General features: G+C 47.2%; 1 protein-coding gene across 1 annotated transcript in view; it reads right to left on the reverse strand.

Annotated features, from left to right (window-relative positions):
• The window catches only part of LOC101987949 (cathepsin E-like), a 54,855-nt gene that overhangs the window by 36,148 nt on the left and 659 nt on the right, over positions 1-18,048 (reverse strand). Inside the window, exon 2 of the mRNA XM_013346705.1 lies at positions 17,849-17,974. Within this exon, the coding sequence (XP_013202159.1) occupies positions 17,849-17,974 (126 nt within the window). The remainder of the gene's footprint in view (positions 1-17,848; positions 17,975-18,048) is intronic.

Here is an 18,048-nt window from a genome sequence, read left to right on the forward strand (position 1 = left end):
GAAAATCATCATAATAAGTGGATTTTGTTGAATAAAGCATCACATTGTCATTTACCAGAAAATTTTGTAATAAGATTATAAGCCACTTACCTATGAAGTTACCAGAGAAACAAAAATGCCAAGAATACAGTTTTTTTGTAGAAAGTGGATGGTCAGCTTGGAGACCGAGACCAAGAACTGTGTGGAAACACCGGGTTTTGTTTGCTAACTCCGACCTTAAGCAACTCTTATCTCTTGGCCACCTCAGCTGCAAATGGAGATAACCGTGCAGATGCTTCTGGAGTCAGACGAGGCACCTCCAGATGAGGAGCAAATGAGGCTGTGAGATAGGCGTACAGTTTTTTGGCACTTACAGGAGATGTGCCTGGTTTCTGAAAGAAACAAGGAACAGGCTTGAAAGTCAGTTAAGGGAAGCTGGGCATGGTAGTGCGGGTCTGTAATTCCCACACATGATAGACACAGACTTATCAGAAATTTAAGGCTAGCCTCAGCTACGTACTGACTTGAGGCTAGCCTGGGAAACACGAGAGTTTGTTTCCATAAAAATTAAAATAATCAAATAAAGAATACATTCAGAGTCAGTAGAGAACATTATTTGTGCAAACACAACCCCTGCCCCTGCTGAGCCCCCTGTGGCCCAGGTGCTGGTCTTACAGGGTCACTGGTGGACTTTTGCAGGAGTTCACGGGTCTGACAGCCAGATGTTTTATTTTGTTATTTTTTCTTTTGTTTTGTTTTGTTTTTGGGGGTTTTTTGGTGAACATTTCATTCTGGTTATTATATTTTCAAGTACTAAGTTTTTTATTTTTTAAATTGCTTTTATTGAGCTATACATTTTTCTCTGCTCCCCTCCCTGCCTCTCCCCTCCCCTTCAACCGTCTCCCATGGTCCCCATGCTCCAAATTTAAAGCCAGATGTTCTTAAACACCACACATTAAGGCAATTGCTGACTGTTTGGAAATAAACTACCACGCAAACTGAAAATCCCAAAGTGATCCATCCCAAAGGCAACCTCAGTTGATAACTAACATGGCAAACCTCAAGGGGACACAGGAAATCTATCTGGAGAAGTGACCTTTTGTGGTGACAACCAGAAAGACATTCAAGTCCCAGAAATGGTGCGGGTATTTACTTCAGAGGGAGCAGAGAAGGTGTATGGGGGGCCAATTACATTCAAACTACCACAACTTTCTTCTTTCTTTTTTTTATTTCTGTGACCAATTGCCTGACACAAACGAGTTCAGGGAAGATGGATTTATTTCAACCCATAGTTCCAGAAGTGTCAGTTCATCATGGCAGGATGGGCATGGGGGAGCAGAGTCTCTCTCATCACTGCAGTCAGGAAGCAGAGAGAGAATGTCTGCAGGCCTAGCTTTCCTCCAGGCAGGTTCTCAGCATACAAGGGGAGGCCCTCCACTCCCACGGGGAGGAATCCCTCCTCACTTAGTCTTCTCTGAAAGTGCTCTCACAGACATACTCTGAGGCACACTTCACCAATCTCATAGGTGCTTCTCAATCTAGTCAAGTTGACAATCAAGATTAATCATTACAGGGATAAAACATTCCTATTGGCGTTCCAGGCACCAGCAGCTAGCCAGGAAGAATTTTGGAGCCCGGCCCTCAATCTCGACAGGTAGTAGTGAACAGCCCATGCCAGCAAAGGACTTGGGCTTCTTCTCTAGGCTCCTCCCCATCAGGGCCTTATTTTCCCACACGGTTCCCCGCCCTTCCTCCCTGTGGCAGACCGTGTCTATGCTGCGGCTACAATGCCAGGCAAGCTCCAGGTTTCTATTTCTTTCCATCTTTGCCCAGATTTCCTCAAACGGCCTCACACTTGGCAAATGTGAAGAAATGCCGTGAACCATTAAGTCAGTGGTTCTCAAGCTCTTTGGTCTCTGGACCCCCGTACACTCTTAAAAATCATTAGGAAACCCAAGAGCTATTGTTTTGCAGGCTATTTCTACTTACATTGAGTGTGTTTAAAATAAAAACAAAACCTAAGTATTTAGCCTATTTTAAAAATAGCATTAAAACATTACATCTTAATATGTTTTATGAAAACTATTTTTTCAAAAGATAAAATTTTTAGTAAGAAAACTTATATTCTTAGCCAGGCGGTGGTGGCGCACGCCTTTAATCCCAGTACTTGGGAGGCAGAGGCAGGCGGATCTCTGTGAGTTCGAGACCAGCCTGGTCTACAAGAGCTAGTTCCAGGACAGGCTCCAAAACCACAGAGAAACCCTGTCTCGAAAAACAAAAACAAAAACAACTATATTCTTATATGCTATTCTTGAAAATTGTACTATTGATAGAATAATACTAGAATAATCTTGATAGAGTAATATGATTGACAGAAGAGCACTGGGTTCTCAGATCCGCTCCTGCACAGTCTCCTGAGAACTACTCAATGGAACCTTTGAAAACGCCACTATGTTGTTGGTGAAAGTGTGAGGTAGGCATCTTGGTACCCAGATGGTAATGCTTTGACTTAGTCCACCCTCTGGAAGAACCCTCCGGCCTCCCAGGGACCAGACACAGCTTGAGAACTTTGAAATCATCTGGCTTTGGAACCCAAAGAAGCTGTAGTCTCTGGAGTTTGCAGTCACAGACTGGATTTCCTTAGCATTTGATATTTCCTGCAGTTGTCTTGCCTTCAAGTGTCTGAGTAGCCTTCTCACTGGGGATGTTAGTCCAGTTCTAGTCACTGTGACAGATATCTGAGGAAAACAGTTTGGGGGGCGTGGGTTATTTTGTCAACCGCTGTTTGGTTCCATCACTTTTAGGCCATAACAAGGCAGAAACATCATGGCAGAAGGAAAATGCTCACCTCATAGTGTTCGGGAAGCAGAGAGAAAGCCAGCACGGGTATCTTGAACAAGGTATGCCCCTCAAAGACACGAGTCCAAGAACCTACTTCCATTAACTAAGCCCCACCTCCTAGCTGTTCATTCAGCCATGAACACTTGGTGGATTAAGCCATTGATAAGGTCTGGGCTGTCATGACCCCATGATCTTGTAATATTACTACCACATGAGGGCCACCCTTCAAAGTATGAACCTTGGAGGGTATATGTCACTCTATCCCAGGACAGATGGGTGCTGTCTGTGTGCAGAGTGAGGTCACACAGGACAGTGGGTGCTGTCTGTGTGCAGAGTGGGGTCACACAGGATGCATGGGTGCTGTCTGTGTGCAGAGTGGGGTCACACAGGACGGATGGGTGCTGTCTGTGTGCAGAGTGGGGTCACACAGGATGCATGGGTGCTGTCTGTGTACAGAGTGGGGTCACACAGGATGCATGGGTGCTGTCTGTGTACAGAGTGGGGTCACACCTCTATTTTATGGGGAAGAAGCATGAAAGGTTTAAGCACAAGGTAAGCAAGTGTTAGGTTAGAAATTGAAACCACATGAACTCAAATCCTGGCTTGAGAATCTTTCTCGGGCCATGCCCACCTCTGAGTTCCCCCTCTGTGCAGACTCAGGTTGTGTGATTCCTTCTGAGAACCTAGAGTCAGATAGTGGCTGAAAGGGGATGGTTAGACGCCTTTATCCAGTGAGAAAGAAAGCTCTTTCGTGGTATGAATGATTTTCTCTTTCTTCTCTTGATGAGCATCCTCACCTGCCACTCATTCCTAGCTGCACCTGAACCTTCAGGGGCCCTGACTTCTGTCAGGCTCCTTGGCAGTACCTCTGAACATCTGTACTATCATGGTGGTCTTGTTTCTGGATAATCTGTCACATCTGGCCACCACTGGCGAGGATGGTAGTGCTTTGGAGTGAATGGTCAGAGCATAGCATGGAGTTGGAGAGACACAGATACACTCTATGACAGTGAGTACATTGGATTCCTCAAATCTGACTTATTTACTGTAAGTGGGGTGGGTTCCTTTTTCCTATCTTGTTGAAATAACAAGGGTTGAAGAATACCAGGCAAACTCCAAGATAAGCCAATTATACTTTTCTTTATTATAAGGGGCAAACTCACAAAACAGGAATGAGAAGTCCAAGTTCAGCTGTGTAGCACAGTAACCACACAGAGAGAGAAAACCCTGGGCTGCCCGGCGTTTTTCTCCGGGTACCCAAAAGGTCACACCCTAACCTGGTCCCACCTCTTAAGGATCATTGGCTGACAGAGATTCCCCATTCCTATCTCATGTCTATTTTTGAAGATTAAATGAGGCAATGATTATGTCTGGCATAAATTAATCCTCCAGTAAATAGGGCCCCTCTCACTCTCGCTCTCCCGAGGCAAGAGTTGAGGGTGTGCGCATGAAGGTTGGGGGCTTCTGTGACTCAGAGCCCAACTAATTCATCCTGTCAAGAACTGACAGCACCTGGGAGTTCATTCATGAGCTACCCAGGCCTGTGAATCTGCTCAACAGACTTCCTGGACAAGATGCTGGATGCCTGGAAGTGGGGAGGGGTGCAGGAACAAGGGAACCGCCTTTTATTGAGGGACTTGCAGAACCCCTGAGAAAGGAGCAGGAGAAGGCATTCATACCAAGAGGTGGGCCAATGTCATCAGTCATGACCAGGGTCAGCTCCCATGAGCAGTTGTTTGTTGCCTGGAACCTTGCAATTCAAAACTTGTATTAAGTGTTTTCATTTTCTTGGTTATGGGAGTATAGCAGTGAGCCTGAAAGCCATCCTTGTCATAGAGTTTTTAGAATGAACAAACAAAAGACTACCCTAGACGTCCAATGGGAGCATGCCTCAGACAGAGAAGGCTCTGGGGGAGTGCTTGGGTATTTGGTATCCAGTGGCCATGGAAGACTTCACTGACTCTTGACCCAAAGAGACTGAATGTGGGACCAGAGGATGATGGGGATGTGATTTGGGCAGTAGGAGCTGAAAGTGCAAAGGCCCTGAGACAGAGGTAGACTTGACCTGGTCAAAGAAAAGCAAGGCTGTATAGAGGTTATAGAGCACAGAGCAATCTGTGGAAGGCATCATGCAAGGGTTTTGACTATTGGAGGGGACTTTGGAGAGTTTAGAGCAGGCCCTGCCTTAAATTTTGAAGTAACTGTTCTGGGTGCTGTGTTGAACATAGATCAGAGGGTTAGGAAGGGAGGGAGAATGGGGCTGATGTCCACATGCTGGGATGGACAGAAGTTAAACCCGCAAGAGTAGAAGGGTTTGCGTGTCTCACTTGAGGCAGCTGAGTAGACTGGACAGGAGGTGGAGGTGGAGGTGTGTGCTGGAATCAGTCACTGAGCTGCAGGAATCCCTGGAAGGAGAGAGCCTTGCCCGCAACCCTCAGCCCTCAGGACTAAGAAGAGGGATTTGGGGAAGCCACTCAAGGGTTTAAAAAGTCAGAGTGGCCATTGACTTCTCCAAGAGCATCCCTTGTTGGAGGACAAACTTATGTGCTCCCTAGGACCAACTCATAGGAATACTCCTCCCCAGCCCTGTGCCGCCTGGTGCTGGGCACCCACCATGCCAGCTCCCTTGATTTGGCCTGGTCACGGGGCCAGGTAGGGATAATGAGTGGCTACAACAAGGATGTAGAAAGCAGAGACCCAGATGTCAGTGTTGGGACTTCTTGGTGGTCTGTTTGATTTCAGCTAAGGACCCAGCCTCTAGGCCAGGGAAAGGGGGTCGCTTAGAATTACATTCCTCTATGCATGAAGCCAAGAAGATTATCGTCTGGATGTATTCAGCACCATTGGTCCTTCCAGAGATTTCTGAAGATTCTCACTGACTCAGCACCTGAGTCTGTGAGTCAGTAGTCTAAGCAGTGTTTCCCAAAGTACATGTTATGGACACGTATAGGCCATGGAGGTCACAGGTCATGGGCAGCACAGGCATCAAACATGTGAGTCAATAGCCTAAGCAGTGTTTCCCAAAGTACAGGCTATGGACAGGTACAGGTCATGGGTGTCACAGGCCATGGGTGGCACAGGCTGGGGGTGGCACAAGCCATGAATGGCACAGGCCATGGGTGGTACATGGGCAGCACAGGCCAGGGCACAATGCCTCAGTTGTATCACTCTACATGCTCCTGTGGCTCTCACCTCTCTGAATAAGACATTCCCCTCATTTGTACGGACTTTCTTAGGCAGTAACCCCTGGTCCCCTCCACCTGACACCATCCCAGCCTGTTGCAGTAGTAAAGCAGCCAGCTTCTCTTCCTATAGAGTTCTCTGCAGCATGTCCTATTCATGAGAGCTCTTAATGGGCAGAGAGAGATTAAATTAGACCTATCACCAAATAATGCTGGGAAGTAACAAATGGAAGAAGAATTGTTGACAGAGGTTTCTGTCCCATCCAGTCCCACAGCCGTTCAGCCCCAAAGAAACACACAGAGGCTTACATTGATTATAAACTGGCTGGCCTATTAGCTCAGACTTCTTATTAACTAACTTTTACATCTTGCATTAACCCATAATTCTTGTCTGTGTTAGCCACGTGGCTTGGTACCTTTTATCAGCGAGGCATTCTCCTCTTGCTTCCTCTGCATCTGGGTAACAACTGTACACTGAGCCTTTCCTCTTCCCAGAATTCTCCTGCTCTGGTTGCCCCACCTATACTTCCTGTCTAGCTACTGGCCAATCAGCATTTTATTAAACCAGCACAAGTAACAAATCTTTACAGAGTACAAGACCATTGTCCCACATCAAAGAATAAAGCAGAAAAACTCTAATTTAAAACCAATGCCCAGGTGGGCATGGTGCTGCAGTTTGTAACCCCTTCACGCCAAGGCTGGATAATCTTGAATTTAACAACAAAACATTTTAACAACAAAACCAGCGATGAAGGAGACTGCCCTGTCTTCTAAGGAGGGTATGGGGCGCACAGTGTTTACTGATTCTGTTCCACCTACAGATCAGATTACAGAGGGGAGAATGCAGGAAGCAGGGACATCTAAGCCTCCATGCCCTCCCTGTGTTGAACTGGCAAACATGGAACAGACGGCTCTAGGCTGCAGCAAGGTGGAAGGCAAGTCATGTAATCTAGCTGGCTTCCCGTCAGCCCTGTGGAGTTATTAGACCACTGCCACTCTTAATGACTTAGTTTGGATGATCTAGTGTGTGATGGCTTGTTAGCCAGGCTTTGAAAGGTAAAAGTAGGTCTGAGGTCAAGAAAAGAGGGTCATGAAGTGCTTTGGCATAATAAGATCATCGAATTGGGGATGAGGTCAAGGGAGCTGGGGAGAGAGGAGAGTTTTGACGGGAAACAGAGTTAAACATTTTTCTTTTTTAGACAATGTTTTTTTTTCTTTTGTGTGTGTGTGTGATGTGCATGAGTGTGGTTGTCCGCATGTGCTCTGAGATTGCTTTTGTGTACCGGGCTAGCTGACCTGAGGTTTCTGAGGATTCTCTTGTCTCTGCTTCCCACCTTCCACGGGTGTGTGCTGCTGGCTGACTTTATGATCCCCACCTTCCACGGGAACCCTAGGAGGTCAGGTGTGTACAGTTCAAACTAAGGCCCTTCGTGATTGAATGGCTAGCAGTTTATAACTGAGTCATCTCCTCATCCAGGGACAGGGTCTTTCTGCATAGCCCAGATTGACCTTGAACTCACAGCAATCCCTCTTCAGCCTCCTGAGTTCTAAGATGACAGGTGTGTGTCACCACACTTGGCTCAAAACTTTGGAGCTATAGAAGATATCCCCCACCACAGCCTGCAGGAAAGCCAGTCCACACAAACATCTTGTGGGGTATATGGGAGAAAGGGGACCCATGTCCATAGCTTGCTCAGCACAGTGCAGAAATGAGTGGGGAGTGATCAGTGTACTGTGAACAAGGGAGAGATCCAGCGGGTGGCTGAACCCAGAGTCAAAAGTCCCCGTGAGAACATGCCGCCTCTGGGAGTCATCAGAAGTTAAAATCAAAAGTCACCATGAGAACATGTCACCTCTGGGAGTCATCAGAGGTCTGAGTCAAAAGTCCCGTGAGAACACACTGCCTCTGGGGGTCACCAGAAGTCCGAGAGTGCACTGGAGTGTCCAAAGAACCTGCACTATAGAGAATCAATCCAATTGCTTTCCAGTCTTGAGCAGCTTGACCTCAGCAAAAATCTGTGTTATGAAATGAAAACAGGTTTTTCTTATTGCAAGATGCCTCTTTATGCAATGTGCCTTGTTTATACCTGTGTTGTATTCCACAGATTTCTTTGTTTCCCCACCTCATGTCTATGGCATCTCTTAGGGTCAGAAATGGTTTTTGTACCCACAGGTAGAGGTAGGGCTAGGGAGTAACTACTCAGAAGGACCTCAAAGGCCAAGCTAAACCTAAGAAGGGTACAAAGTGGCCGTTGGCTTGCCTGTGCCTGAGCAAGGTGGCTGTACCTGATGTGAAGCCAACGTGTCTTTTGTTTTTGTTTTGTTTTGCTCGAGACAGGATCTCTCTATGTAGCTCTAGTTGTCCTGGAACTTGGAACTTGCTATGTTGGCCAGGCTACCTCAAATTCCCAGAGATCCATATCTCTCTGCCTCCTGAATGCTGGGATTAAAGCTGTGGGCTACCACACCTGGCTTCCGGATGCCTTTTAACCTGCCTTGATTTGTGTGTTGTAGTCCTAGAGGGCCAGAGACAGCAGACTTCAACCAGGGTTGCTTTCCCACTATTGTCCCTCACCCAGCTGACACTTGCATTGCCTGGACACTCTTGGCTGTCATACCTGGGCGGGGCCATGCTACTGGCATTGAATGAGTGGTGAGCGGGGTTACTGCAAAACACTGTTTATCAGAGTCAGTGGTGGGGATGATGAAAGGGTATGTCCACAGTCCTGCTGCTGAGACCTGTCACGAGGTCATCCCAGGCTCTTGGGGAAGCCTTCCTCTGTGTTGGCTCTGTAGACAATTAGAGGTCCTCAAGCCCCAAGCCAGGATTCTAGGTCAGTGGTTCTCAACCTTTCTAATGCTGAGATCCTTTAGTACAGTTCCTCATGTTGTGGTGACCCCCAAACAGAATTATTTCATCGCTGCTGCGTAATTGTAACTTGGCTACTGTTATGAATCATAGTGTAAATATCTGATAGGCAGGTGTCTTATGTGTGACCCAGAGGGGCTCTTGACCTACATGTTGAGATGTTAGGTGATGTTAACAATGGGGGGTATTTGATAATGACTGGGAAGTCTGAGCAACTAGATGGGTGACCAGTTCTCCTGGTGCGCATGGGATTGTCCCAGTTTTCGCCCTGAAGTTCCAGGTCTCAGGGCAGCATGGAGGCCTGACTTGCTCTTCCATTTGTGGCTTGGGACTCTGCAACACTGAACTAATCTCTATGATTTTAAAACAAGAAACTGCCCTTTTCAGGATGGGAGAACGCTGGATGTTTTTAACTAGAGCCTATAGGACAAGGGTGTGACAAGCTCCTCGATATTACAGTAATTTCTGTCAGCTGGTCCCCGGGGTCCACAACCCCCACCTATCAAGGGAGGGATCTGAGTCTCTGGCTCTACCGGCAACAGTGACTCACCTCTGAGAGGAGAAATCGAGTACGTTTTGCTGAATGAGCGACTGGGGGCAGTTTTTTGAGAAGATTCTTGGAAAATTCTGTTCAGTTGGCTGAGAGCATGTGGCAGGAGCTGTTTCTCTTGGGAAAGCTTAATTCTGCAAGATTCTGGGATGAATTATTGATGTCATAGCCAGGACAGGGACTTAGAATGTAAGATGATTTGCAAAATCCTAAGAGAAATCTCCGTGTGTCCAGAAATGAGACCACCTTGTCCTTTTAGAACTTCACGTGTGTGTGTTCGTGTGTAGGTGTTCAAGTTGTGTTCCCTCTATTGCTCTCCACCTTGGGGAGTCAAGTTCTGCCACTGAGCCCAGAACTTACCAATTGTCTAGACACGCTGGCCAATGAATGCCAAGCTTCTGTTTCCTTAGCCTGCTCCCAGGCGACACTGGCATACAGATGCACATGGCCATGTCTGACCTTTATGTGGATTAGGGGTGGAGCTTAGTAGTAGAGTATTGCCTACCATTTCTGAGGGGTGTGTCTGTATGTCGTTTTCTCTCTGTGTGTCTGTGTTTCTCTATGTGTGTTCTATATTAGAGAATAGAAAAAGCCAGCTTTTTGTGTTTATGGGAGAGAAATACTTTATCCGTGATACCATCTATAGTAACATGCTCATGGTGATCAAAAAGAGCAGACTGCTGCTGGCCACAGTCACCTGTGATCCCGGCCATGGGGAGGCTAACCCAAGAGGAGGATCAGTAGTTCAAAGCCAATATGGGCCACACAGAGAGGCCCTGTTTTGTTCTTTTTCTTTTTCTTTTGCAAAGAGCTGCAGAAAGCAAATTGCCTTTACTTGGTTTATTGTTTTTCTCTATGATGAACTCCTTTAATGCTTGGGTGGAAAGTTGGGTCCTTGAGTCCTTGGCTCACCCCAGTCCTTCAGCCATCAGTGTTGGGTCCCCACTTTCTGCACACAATCCTTGACATCCTCTCCTCCGTGAAAGGGCAACGTGAAGTACCCTTTCTATCTGACGGGTAGGTGCCCTCTGATGATGTTATTTGAAAATACTCTGGGAACTGAGAAGCTGTGAAAATGTAAGGATTATGAAAACTGGTTACAGCCAGTTAGGCTACAAGCGGCTACTCCCCATTGGTCGGCTGGTGGGCTAAATGTGGAGGGACTATTTTACCAACAGCAGGTAGAGGAGGCCATTGTTAGTTATACACAGTTTCTGCTTATTAAAAACCATTCAGGAACAACTTAAAAATTTTTAGATTTACTGATTTTATGTGTATGATTGCTTTCCCTGTGTGTGTGTGTGTGTGTGTGTGTGTGTGTGTGTGTGTGTGCGCGCGCGCGCGCGCGCGTGCGCCATGTGCCTGCTTGCTGCCCAAAGATATCCAAAGAGGCCTTGGCTCCTCTGGAACTGGAGTTACAGACAATGGTGAGCCACCACATGGGTGTTAGGAATTGAACCCGGGTACTCTGCAAGAACAAGTGCTGTTTAACCACAGAGCGGTCTCTAGCCCAACTCCATGGCTTTGGGCCCACCCACAAGATGGCACGGCAGTTGGTTCTGGAGCACATCCATGAGACTGCGTCTCTGCGGCTACTTCGTATTCCTCACAGTGCTGACTCGTGTATTGTGTGGCTCTGGGGACCAGGCCCAGGGCCAGGCACGTGCTGGGTGAGGGGTCTACCACTAAGCTTCATCCCCAGGTGCTCTGGTTTTTAAATGAGCCCTATCTTTATCTATTTTATTCATTAACAAATACTTTCCCATGCTTGATCTCATTGTGTGGAGAAAAATCTTTTTTTTTTTTTTATCACATCTTCCATTTGTTAATATCTAAAAACAGTGCAGAGAAAAATCCCCACCGGACAGGGAGCAACTTCTGTTGTTCCTTTGCGGAACTACAGTTCCCAGCGTTCTCCTGGATACGGACATATTCCCAGAAGCCTTTGCATTCCCCGTTAAAAAGTGAGAGCCGCCAAGAGCTCCCCCCTCTTTCCCGCCTCTCCTCCCGTGTCTGCACACCTTTTCCTGTTTGTTGTTACCCCTCCCCCACTAAAAGTGCACCGACGTGGGACCGCTGAGTGTTTGTGTCTTCTTCCTCGCGTAACGTCTTTACCCTCTAACCCGCAGACAAGAAAGCCACCCAGAAATTAAGAACAAGATTGGTGCCGTCTGCTCGGGGACCTTTCCTCCCGGTATCTTCACCTGAGGCCGCGGCTCTGGTTTTTGGCGCCTTCCGGAGCCCGTGGCTTCCCGGGACAAGGTCAGAACCGAGGACCTGCGATTGCCCCCACGTGTTAAAGCCAGCCAGGAATTAAGAACAAGAAGCCTGGTCTACATTGTAAGTCCTAGGATAACCGGAGCTACATAGTGAAATCCTGCCTCAAAAAAAGCCTAGCCTAGACTCCTCTCTGCCCTTCTCTTGCCTCTCGTGTGACCTCTCTCTCATATACAGAAGCTCCTACTGCTGTGAGGCTCTCGTAGGGAGCCACGCTGGTGCTGACATAAGAAGGCTGACTGACAATCTCAGAGATGGCGAGTAGGATAGGAGGGAGCCCCTCGCCTTGCATTCTAGGCTGCAGCTCTGACCAGCTAAGAACCGGCGTCCTGAACGTTTGCAACGGTTGCTGACACAGAGACAACAGTCGTTGCTGCTGTGAAACTTCGTGTTAAAGCAGCAGGGAATCATCCTTGAGGCTGGAGACTGTGGTCCTTCCGGTGTCTACAGCCTTCCCCTTCTCCCAGATGTTTGCAGGGAATCACAAATAAGACTAACCCTTAGCTCATAGCAAAAGCATTTGCCTTCCCTGTGACTCTGTAACCTTGTGACCCTGTGACCTAGTGCACCAGACCCATCCTATGCTGTTATCCTGGTTCCTTAGCAACTGCAGAAGCCACCAAAAACAGCATATATGGTCATCGTAAAGATGTCACAGTACACGTTGAGTGTACCTTGCTGGGTGTGTTTTGCGGGCTTCTCTGGCAGACCTTCCTTCTATTAACCTGTTAAATTTTAAATTCTGTTTTAAATTATTTTTTGACACCCTTCAATTTCTGCTTCATACTGGCTTCTCCTGGAGCTCTTTTCTGTGGCAAAACTAAGGATCCAGATTTACATGAGTAGACGTCCCTAAAAGATGAGAGGCTGCCGCTGTCAGGCCTAATCTCCTGATACTCCAACATTGACAGTGCCATGTTCTTGGATATTCAGAGCTATGAGCTAGATAAACCTTTTTTCCTTATAAAGCATGCAGACTCAGGTATTTTGATATAGCAACAGACCATGGATTAAGAGCTCTAACAAACTCAGTAAGCCCTCGTAAATCCCGAAAGAGTCCAGGACTCTTCCTTGGGAAACACAGATACAGACTGATGAATTTCAGTCAGAAACGCTGGGCCCTAACCTAATTCTCCCACCTGCCTTGATTTGTCCGATCACAGTTTCTATTACAGTAGAATAGTGCCAGAGCCAAGAAGAACCATGAGTGTGTGTTCATGTGTGTATGCAGTGTACAGGCAGGTACATGTGCATGTATGGGGGGGCAGCATTCATGTGGAGGCCAGAGGTCAGTGTTAGGTGTTTTCCTCTGTCGACTTCCACCTTATTTTGGGGAAGTAGCCTCTCACGGAACCTGGAGCTCATTCATTTAGCTACACTGGCTGCAGTGAGCTCTGAGGAACTACTGCCTCTCCCTTCCCCTCCCCAGTGCTGGCCACCGTGCTTGACTTCATCACATGGGTCCTAGAGATCAGAATTCAGGTCCCTTGGGCTTGTGTGACAAGCGCTTTACCCCCGAGTCATGTCCCCAGCCACAAGAAGAACCTTAAATATCACCTACATGTGTCAGTTGTCATAATCATATTCCCAGTGGCCCAAAGTGACTCACCAGGAATGCCCTACAGTAAACATTACATATTCCCAAGAACACGCACTTCTTTGAATGAGTAATCCCAGCCCTTGGGAGGTGGAGGCATGCTGATCAGGAGTTCAGGGCCAGCCTTAGCTGTGTGTCACAGCTCATGTGTGTGTATGTCGCGGGGGGGGGGGCAGATGACACCTTGCTGCAATGCATCCTTTATTTCTACCATATGGATCCCAGGGTTCAAACTCAGGTTCATATATGTGTGTGTGTGTATATATATATATATATATATATATATATATATATATCCAGTCTTGAACTTCTGATCCTCCTTGTTAGCAGACCTTGAACAAACTCTGCCACACCCTGCCCAAGACCTTGTGTTTTTCCCTCATTGCCCATTGCCAAACTCAGTTACCCGCTATCACCTGCTTCCTAGTAGCCAGAGCAAGGCAGTGTCTAAAGATAAAAAGGCCTTGTCTGGATAAACAACCCCGGGAGGGAGAACCTAGGGACTGGTACATAGGTCTCTGAAGCTGTATTAACTTCCCATTACACCCTCTATAAACTTCAGGTATTCACTCCCCTTTTGGCAGACTTGCCTTTCCCACTGTGCCTTTCCCCTGCTGCTTGAAATAAACAGTTCCATCTTCTGAAGGTCAGATTGATGAGGTCATACTGGTTTCTTCCCTGACTCCTATCTCTTTAAGCTGCCTCAGAAATATAACACTCTTGCTTCCAACGCCTGAATGATCAGATCATAGGCATGTGCCAGCATGCCTGGTTTTATGCAATGCCAGGGATTGAACTCAGGGCTTCCTGTGTATTAAGAGAACACTCTACCAATGGGGAGCTACATTCCCAGCCCTAAAACTGGCTCTTTAAAAGCACAGTGGCTGTGACTGTTCTCGGGAGCTTTTCTTTTCTGCGGGGTCCACTTCAGCTCTAAATGACTCTGCTGTCCCCTGAGTAGCATGACAAGTGATGCACGTCTGGACGATACGGTCAGAACTGAGAAACAGGCTTTGCCGCCAGAACCATCTTGTGACATCACTGTGATTTGAGGATTCACTGCAGAATGCTCAAAGTGGATGAATCGCATGTTCGGGGGTCTCTGGGAATGGTGAAGAAATCCTAAGGGGTTCAGTCATGAAGGAATGTACACAGTTATGCTTAAGAGATGTTTAAGGTGATCTTAACCTTTTGGGGAACAGACTGTATAGACCAGGCTGGTCTTGAACTCACAAAGATCTGCCTGCCCCTGCCTGCTGAGTGCTGGGATTAAAGACATGGGTCACTGGGCCAGACCAACCATTACCTTTCTTGATTTTGCCACTCGGTTTCTTTCCCTGGTGTCTCCAAGCCTCACAGGTCTCCTCTAACACATCAAGACAAGGACCTTGTGCACGTCACCATTTCCTCTTCTCTGAAACCTTCCCTTGACCTCCATGCCATGTGTGCTGGCCCTCGGTCTTTGATTGTTCCTTCTCAGTTTCCATTGTGGGCTCTTGGCCACTCTCAAGTAGCAGTGTCCCTTGGAGTCTTGAGCTGTTCATCTTCCCAAATTCTCTCTAGACTGAAAACCCCAAACCTCTATCTGCAATCCCAGTCCTTCGGCTGTGTGTACAACTGCCCACTAGACACCCCCATGTGCTTCAAGTCTCTTGACACTGAATTCATCATCTCCCTACCCTCACCTGTGTGTGACAAGCCTCCTCTGGAGCACCCAGCTCCAGCTAAGACTGCTATTGTCTCTGATCATCTGATGTCATCTATAGGTGTGGGCTGAATAGAGCCAGTCTGGGCCCACTTATATAGGACTAGTATCACCAAGGACCAGTACCTCTGTCCCAAGGAAATTTAGGTATAGGTGCTACCCCAAGTATTGACAATGCTTTCTGGACTGTCTGATTTCAACACAAAGCTCACATTTTTTTTTGAGGGGCTTGTAAGCCAACATTATCTTTAACTCTACTCTTTCAAGGCATTCTTTTTCTGCTAATGGGCTCCCAAAGACCAAGCCTGCATGGTCAGCAGTATGCAAGGAGGTTGATATAAGCAAACGTGTGAGGTCCTGAAGAAAATGGGAGAGAAGGAAAGACCTGTTTGACTTCCCCTACCTCCATCCAACTTTGCCTACATCCCTAAGTTGTGTATACTGCATGGATAAGCAGGGCACCCATACCTGTGTGAGTTTGGATGACACACTGAATATCAGTCTCTTGACACAGTGCGTTTAGATACTGAGAGAAAGATGATGGTGGTTTCTGTTTTCCTTTCCTTGGCTCGTCCTAGGAACATTCCACAGAACAGATTGGTACGCCCCCACTGGAAGGTCTACCAACAGAGCCGCAGAGGATAAACCCAGACCAAAGAAGGAAATGCAAGCAAGTCTTTGCTCTTTTGTAGTCTTGGGCAAAAGTCCAAAGTTCCTCTCTCCCAGATACTGAGTTGCGATGCTTCAGGGGAACCTCAACCTCAGGAGCGACATTTCCAGGCAGCGAGCCCACGGCCTCTTACACCGACTGTAGTTCTTCAGTTTAATATACCTTTCAGAATAGAAAGAACAAGAGGTCCCTCGATTTCTCCCCCAGTCTTGACTATATCAGATTGGGATGGCAATATTTTCTGCAGGAAACACAGACATTCCAGCTTGGGAGAGCATCTTAGTTTGGGGTTTTATTGTTGTTGCTGTTGCTATGATAAGCACCATGATCAAAAGCAACTTGAAAAGGAAAACATTGATTTAGCTTATACTTCAGGGAACATTCTATCACGGAGGGAAATCAGGGTAGGAATTTGAGCAAAAACCATGGAAAAATGGTGTTTGCTGGCTTCATGCCGGGATCATGCTCAGACAGCTGTATTTATTTATTTATTTATTTATTTATTTTGGTTTTTCAAAAATAGGGTTTCTCTATGTAGCCTGGTTGTCTTGGAACTCGCTCTAAAGATCACGCTGGCTTCAGACTCAGAGACCCGCCTGTCTCTGCTCCCTGAGTGCAGGCATGAAAGGCATGCATCATTACATCTGGCTCGGCTATCTTTTTCAATGCAGCCTGACTGCCCTCAGCTGGCCAGGCCTTCCTAACTGATCTACAGTTAGCAAGCAAGAAAGTTCTCACCGACATGCTCACTGGCCGAGTTGGTTGAGGTGATTCTTCAGGTGAGGTTCTCACCCCGGTGACTTTTGGTTGTGTTAGGATGATGACAAAGATTACTCAAGACTGTGGGTCTCTCTCACAGGATGGGTCTGGCAAACTGGGTAGTTGTCTCTTATGGGAGAAAGCGAGAAAACCCCAGATAAATGTTCGTTTTCTGAATCATGAGACGCTTAATGTTATTCCCAGCTCCTGTCCTTGACTTGTCTGTTTATTTATGACACTGGGGAATGAATGCAGGGCCATGCGCACACCACACATGTGCTCTGCCACCGAGTTACCTCTGTAGCCCTCCTTTTACTTTGATTTTTATTATTATTACTATTATTATGTGTGCATGCGTGCGTGCATGCGTGCGTGCACGTGGTGTTTGGGGTTGGGGAGTAGGTAGTAAGTAATGGCCAGGGGACAACTTTTGGGAGTTGGTTCTTCCCTTCTACTGTGGGTTTTGGGCATCAGACTCAGGCAGCAAGCCTCTTTGCCCGCTGAGCCATCTCACTGGCCCTGTGTTTTGTTTTGAGGCAAGGCCTTGTGAAGTTACTCAGGCTGGCCCTTCAAAAACTCTGCAGCTCAGGCGGGTCTTGAGCTTGTTTTGGCTTCCTGAAGATCTGGGGTTACAAGTCTAAGGGCACAGGGTCAAGCCCCAGGACTTTACATGAAGCCCAGGAGGGCCTGAGCCCTCAACATATAGAATGGAAGATATGGCAAGCCGTACCTACAGATGACATGAGATGGGTATTTGTTAGGGGGGGACTGCCAAGCAAAAGTGACTGCCCCCAGTGAACACAAGAAGCACTTCCTCTGAGGCTACTGGAGATGACAGGAAGCAGAAAGGTCCAAACGGGCATACCTACACAGCATGTAAGGTCCTTCTGAAACCTGAGTGTGGCTCATTTCCCAACGCAGCAGGCACTTGGTGAGAATAAAGTAATTCGACCTTCACTGCCAGTCCAAGTCCCTTTGGTCTTAGAAATACAGTGAATAAATTATAAAAGAACAACGATAATAGCAATAAAAACTAGTCCTCTAATCCTAGCACTTGAGAAGCAAGGTCGGGGGGAATCTCTGAGTTCAAGGCTATCCTGGTCTACACAGTGAATTCCAGGCTAGCCAGAGTGACACAGTGAGACTCAGTCTCAAACAAAACAAAACAAATTTACAAAACAACAAAAAATAATGATAATAATATCCTCCAGAACAGAGCAGAATTCCCCTTGAGGCCCTAATCCCCATCCCAGCCCCCACTTTCTTCTCAGTTACTGAGAAAATAGTTTTTGTTTGAGATTCTTCATGTAGTTAGTCCCAAGGAAAACATCATGCTTCTTGCTTGGCGCTCTCTGCGCCGCTAGGGAAAAACGGACCTTCCTTCTAAAGTTTAAACTTGCTCTGCTTCCTGCCACACACCGGGCCCAGAAGCAGCAGCCCGCCGCCAGCATTGGGTTTCCGGGCAGGGCACTGTGAGTGGGAGCAGTTGGGCCGGGTACCACCTCGGAGGCAGCTTCTGGAGTCCTGAACCTGTCTGTCATAATACTGTAGGTTAGGAGCCAGGAGAAAGGTACTCTTTTAGGAGCTGATGCTTCTGGGGCTGGTAGAATGATCTCTTG

Source organism: Microtus ochrogaster, chromosome 6 (assembly GCF_000317375.1).
Source record: "Microtus ochrogaster isolate Prairie Vole_2 chromosome 6, MicOch1.0, whole genome shotgun sequence".
NCBI classification, from domain to species: Eukaryota; Metazoa; Chordata; class Mammalia; order Rodentia; family Cricetidae; genus Microtus; species Microtus ochrogaster.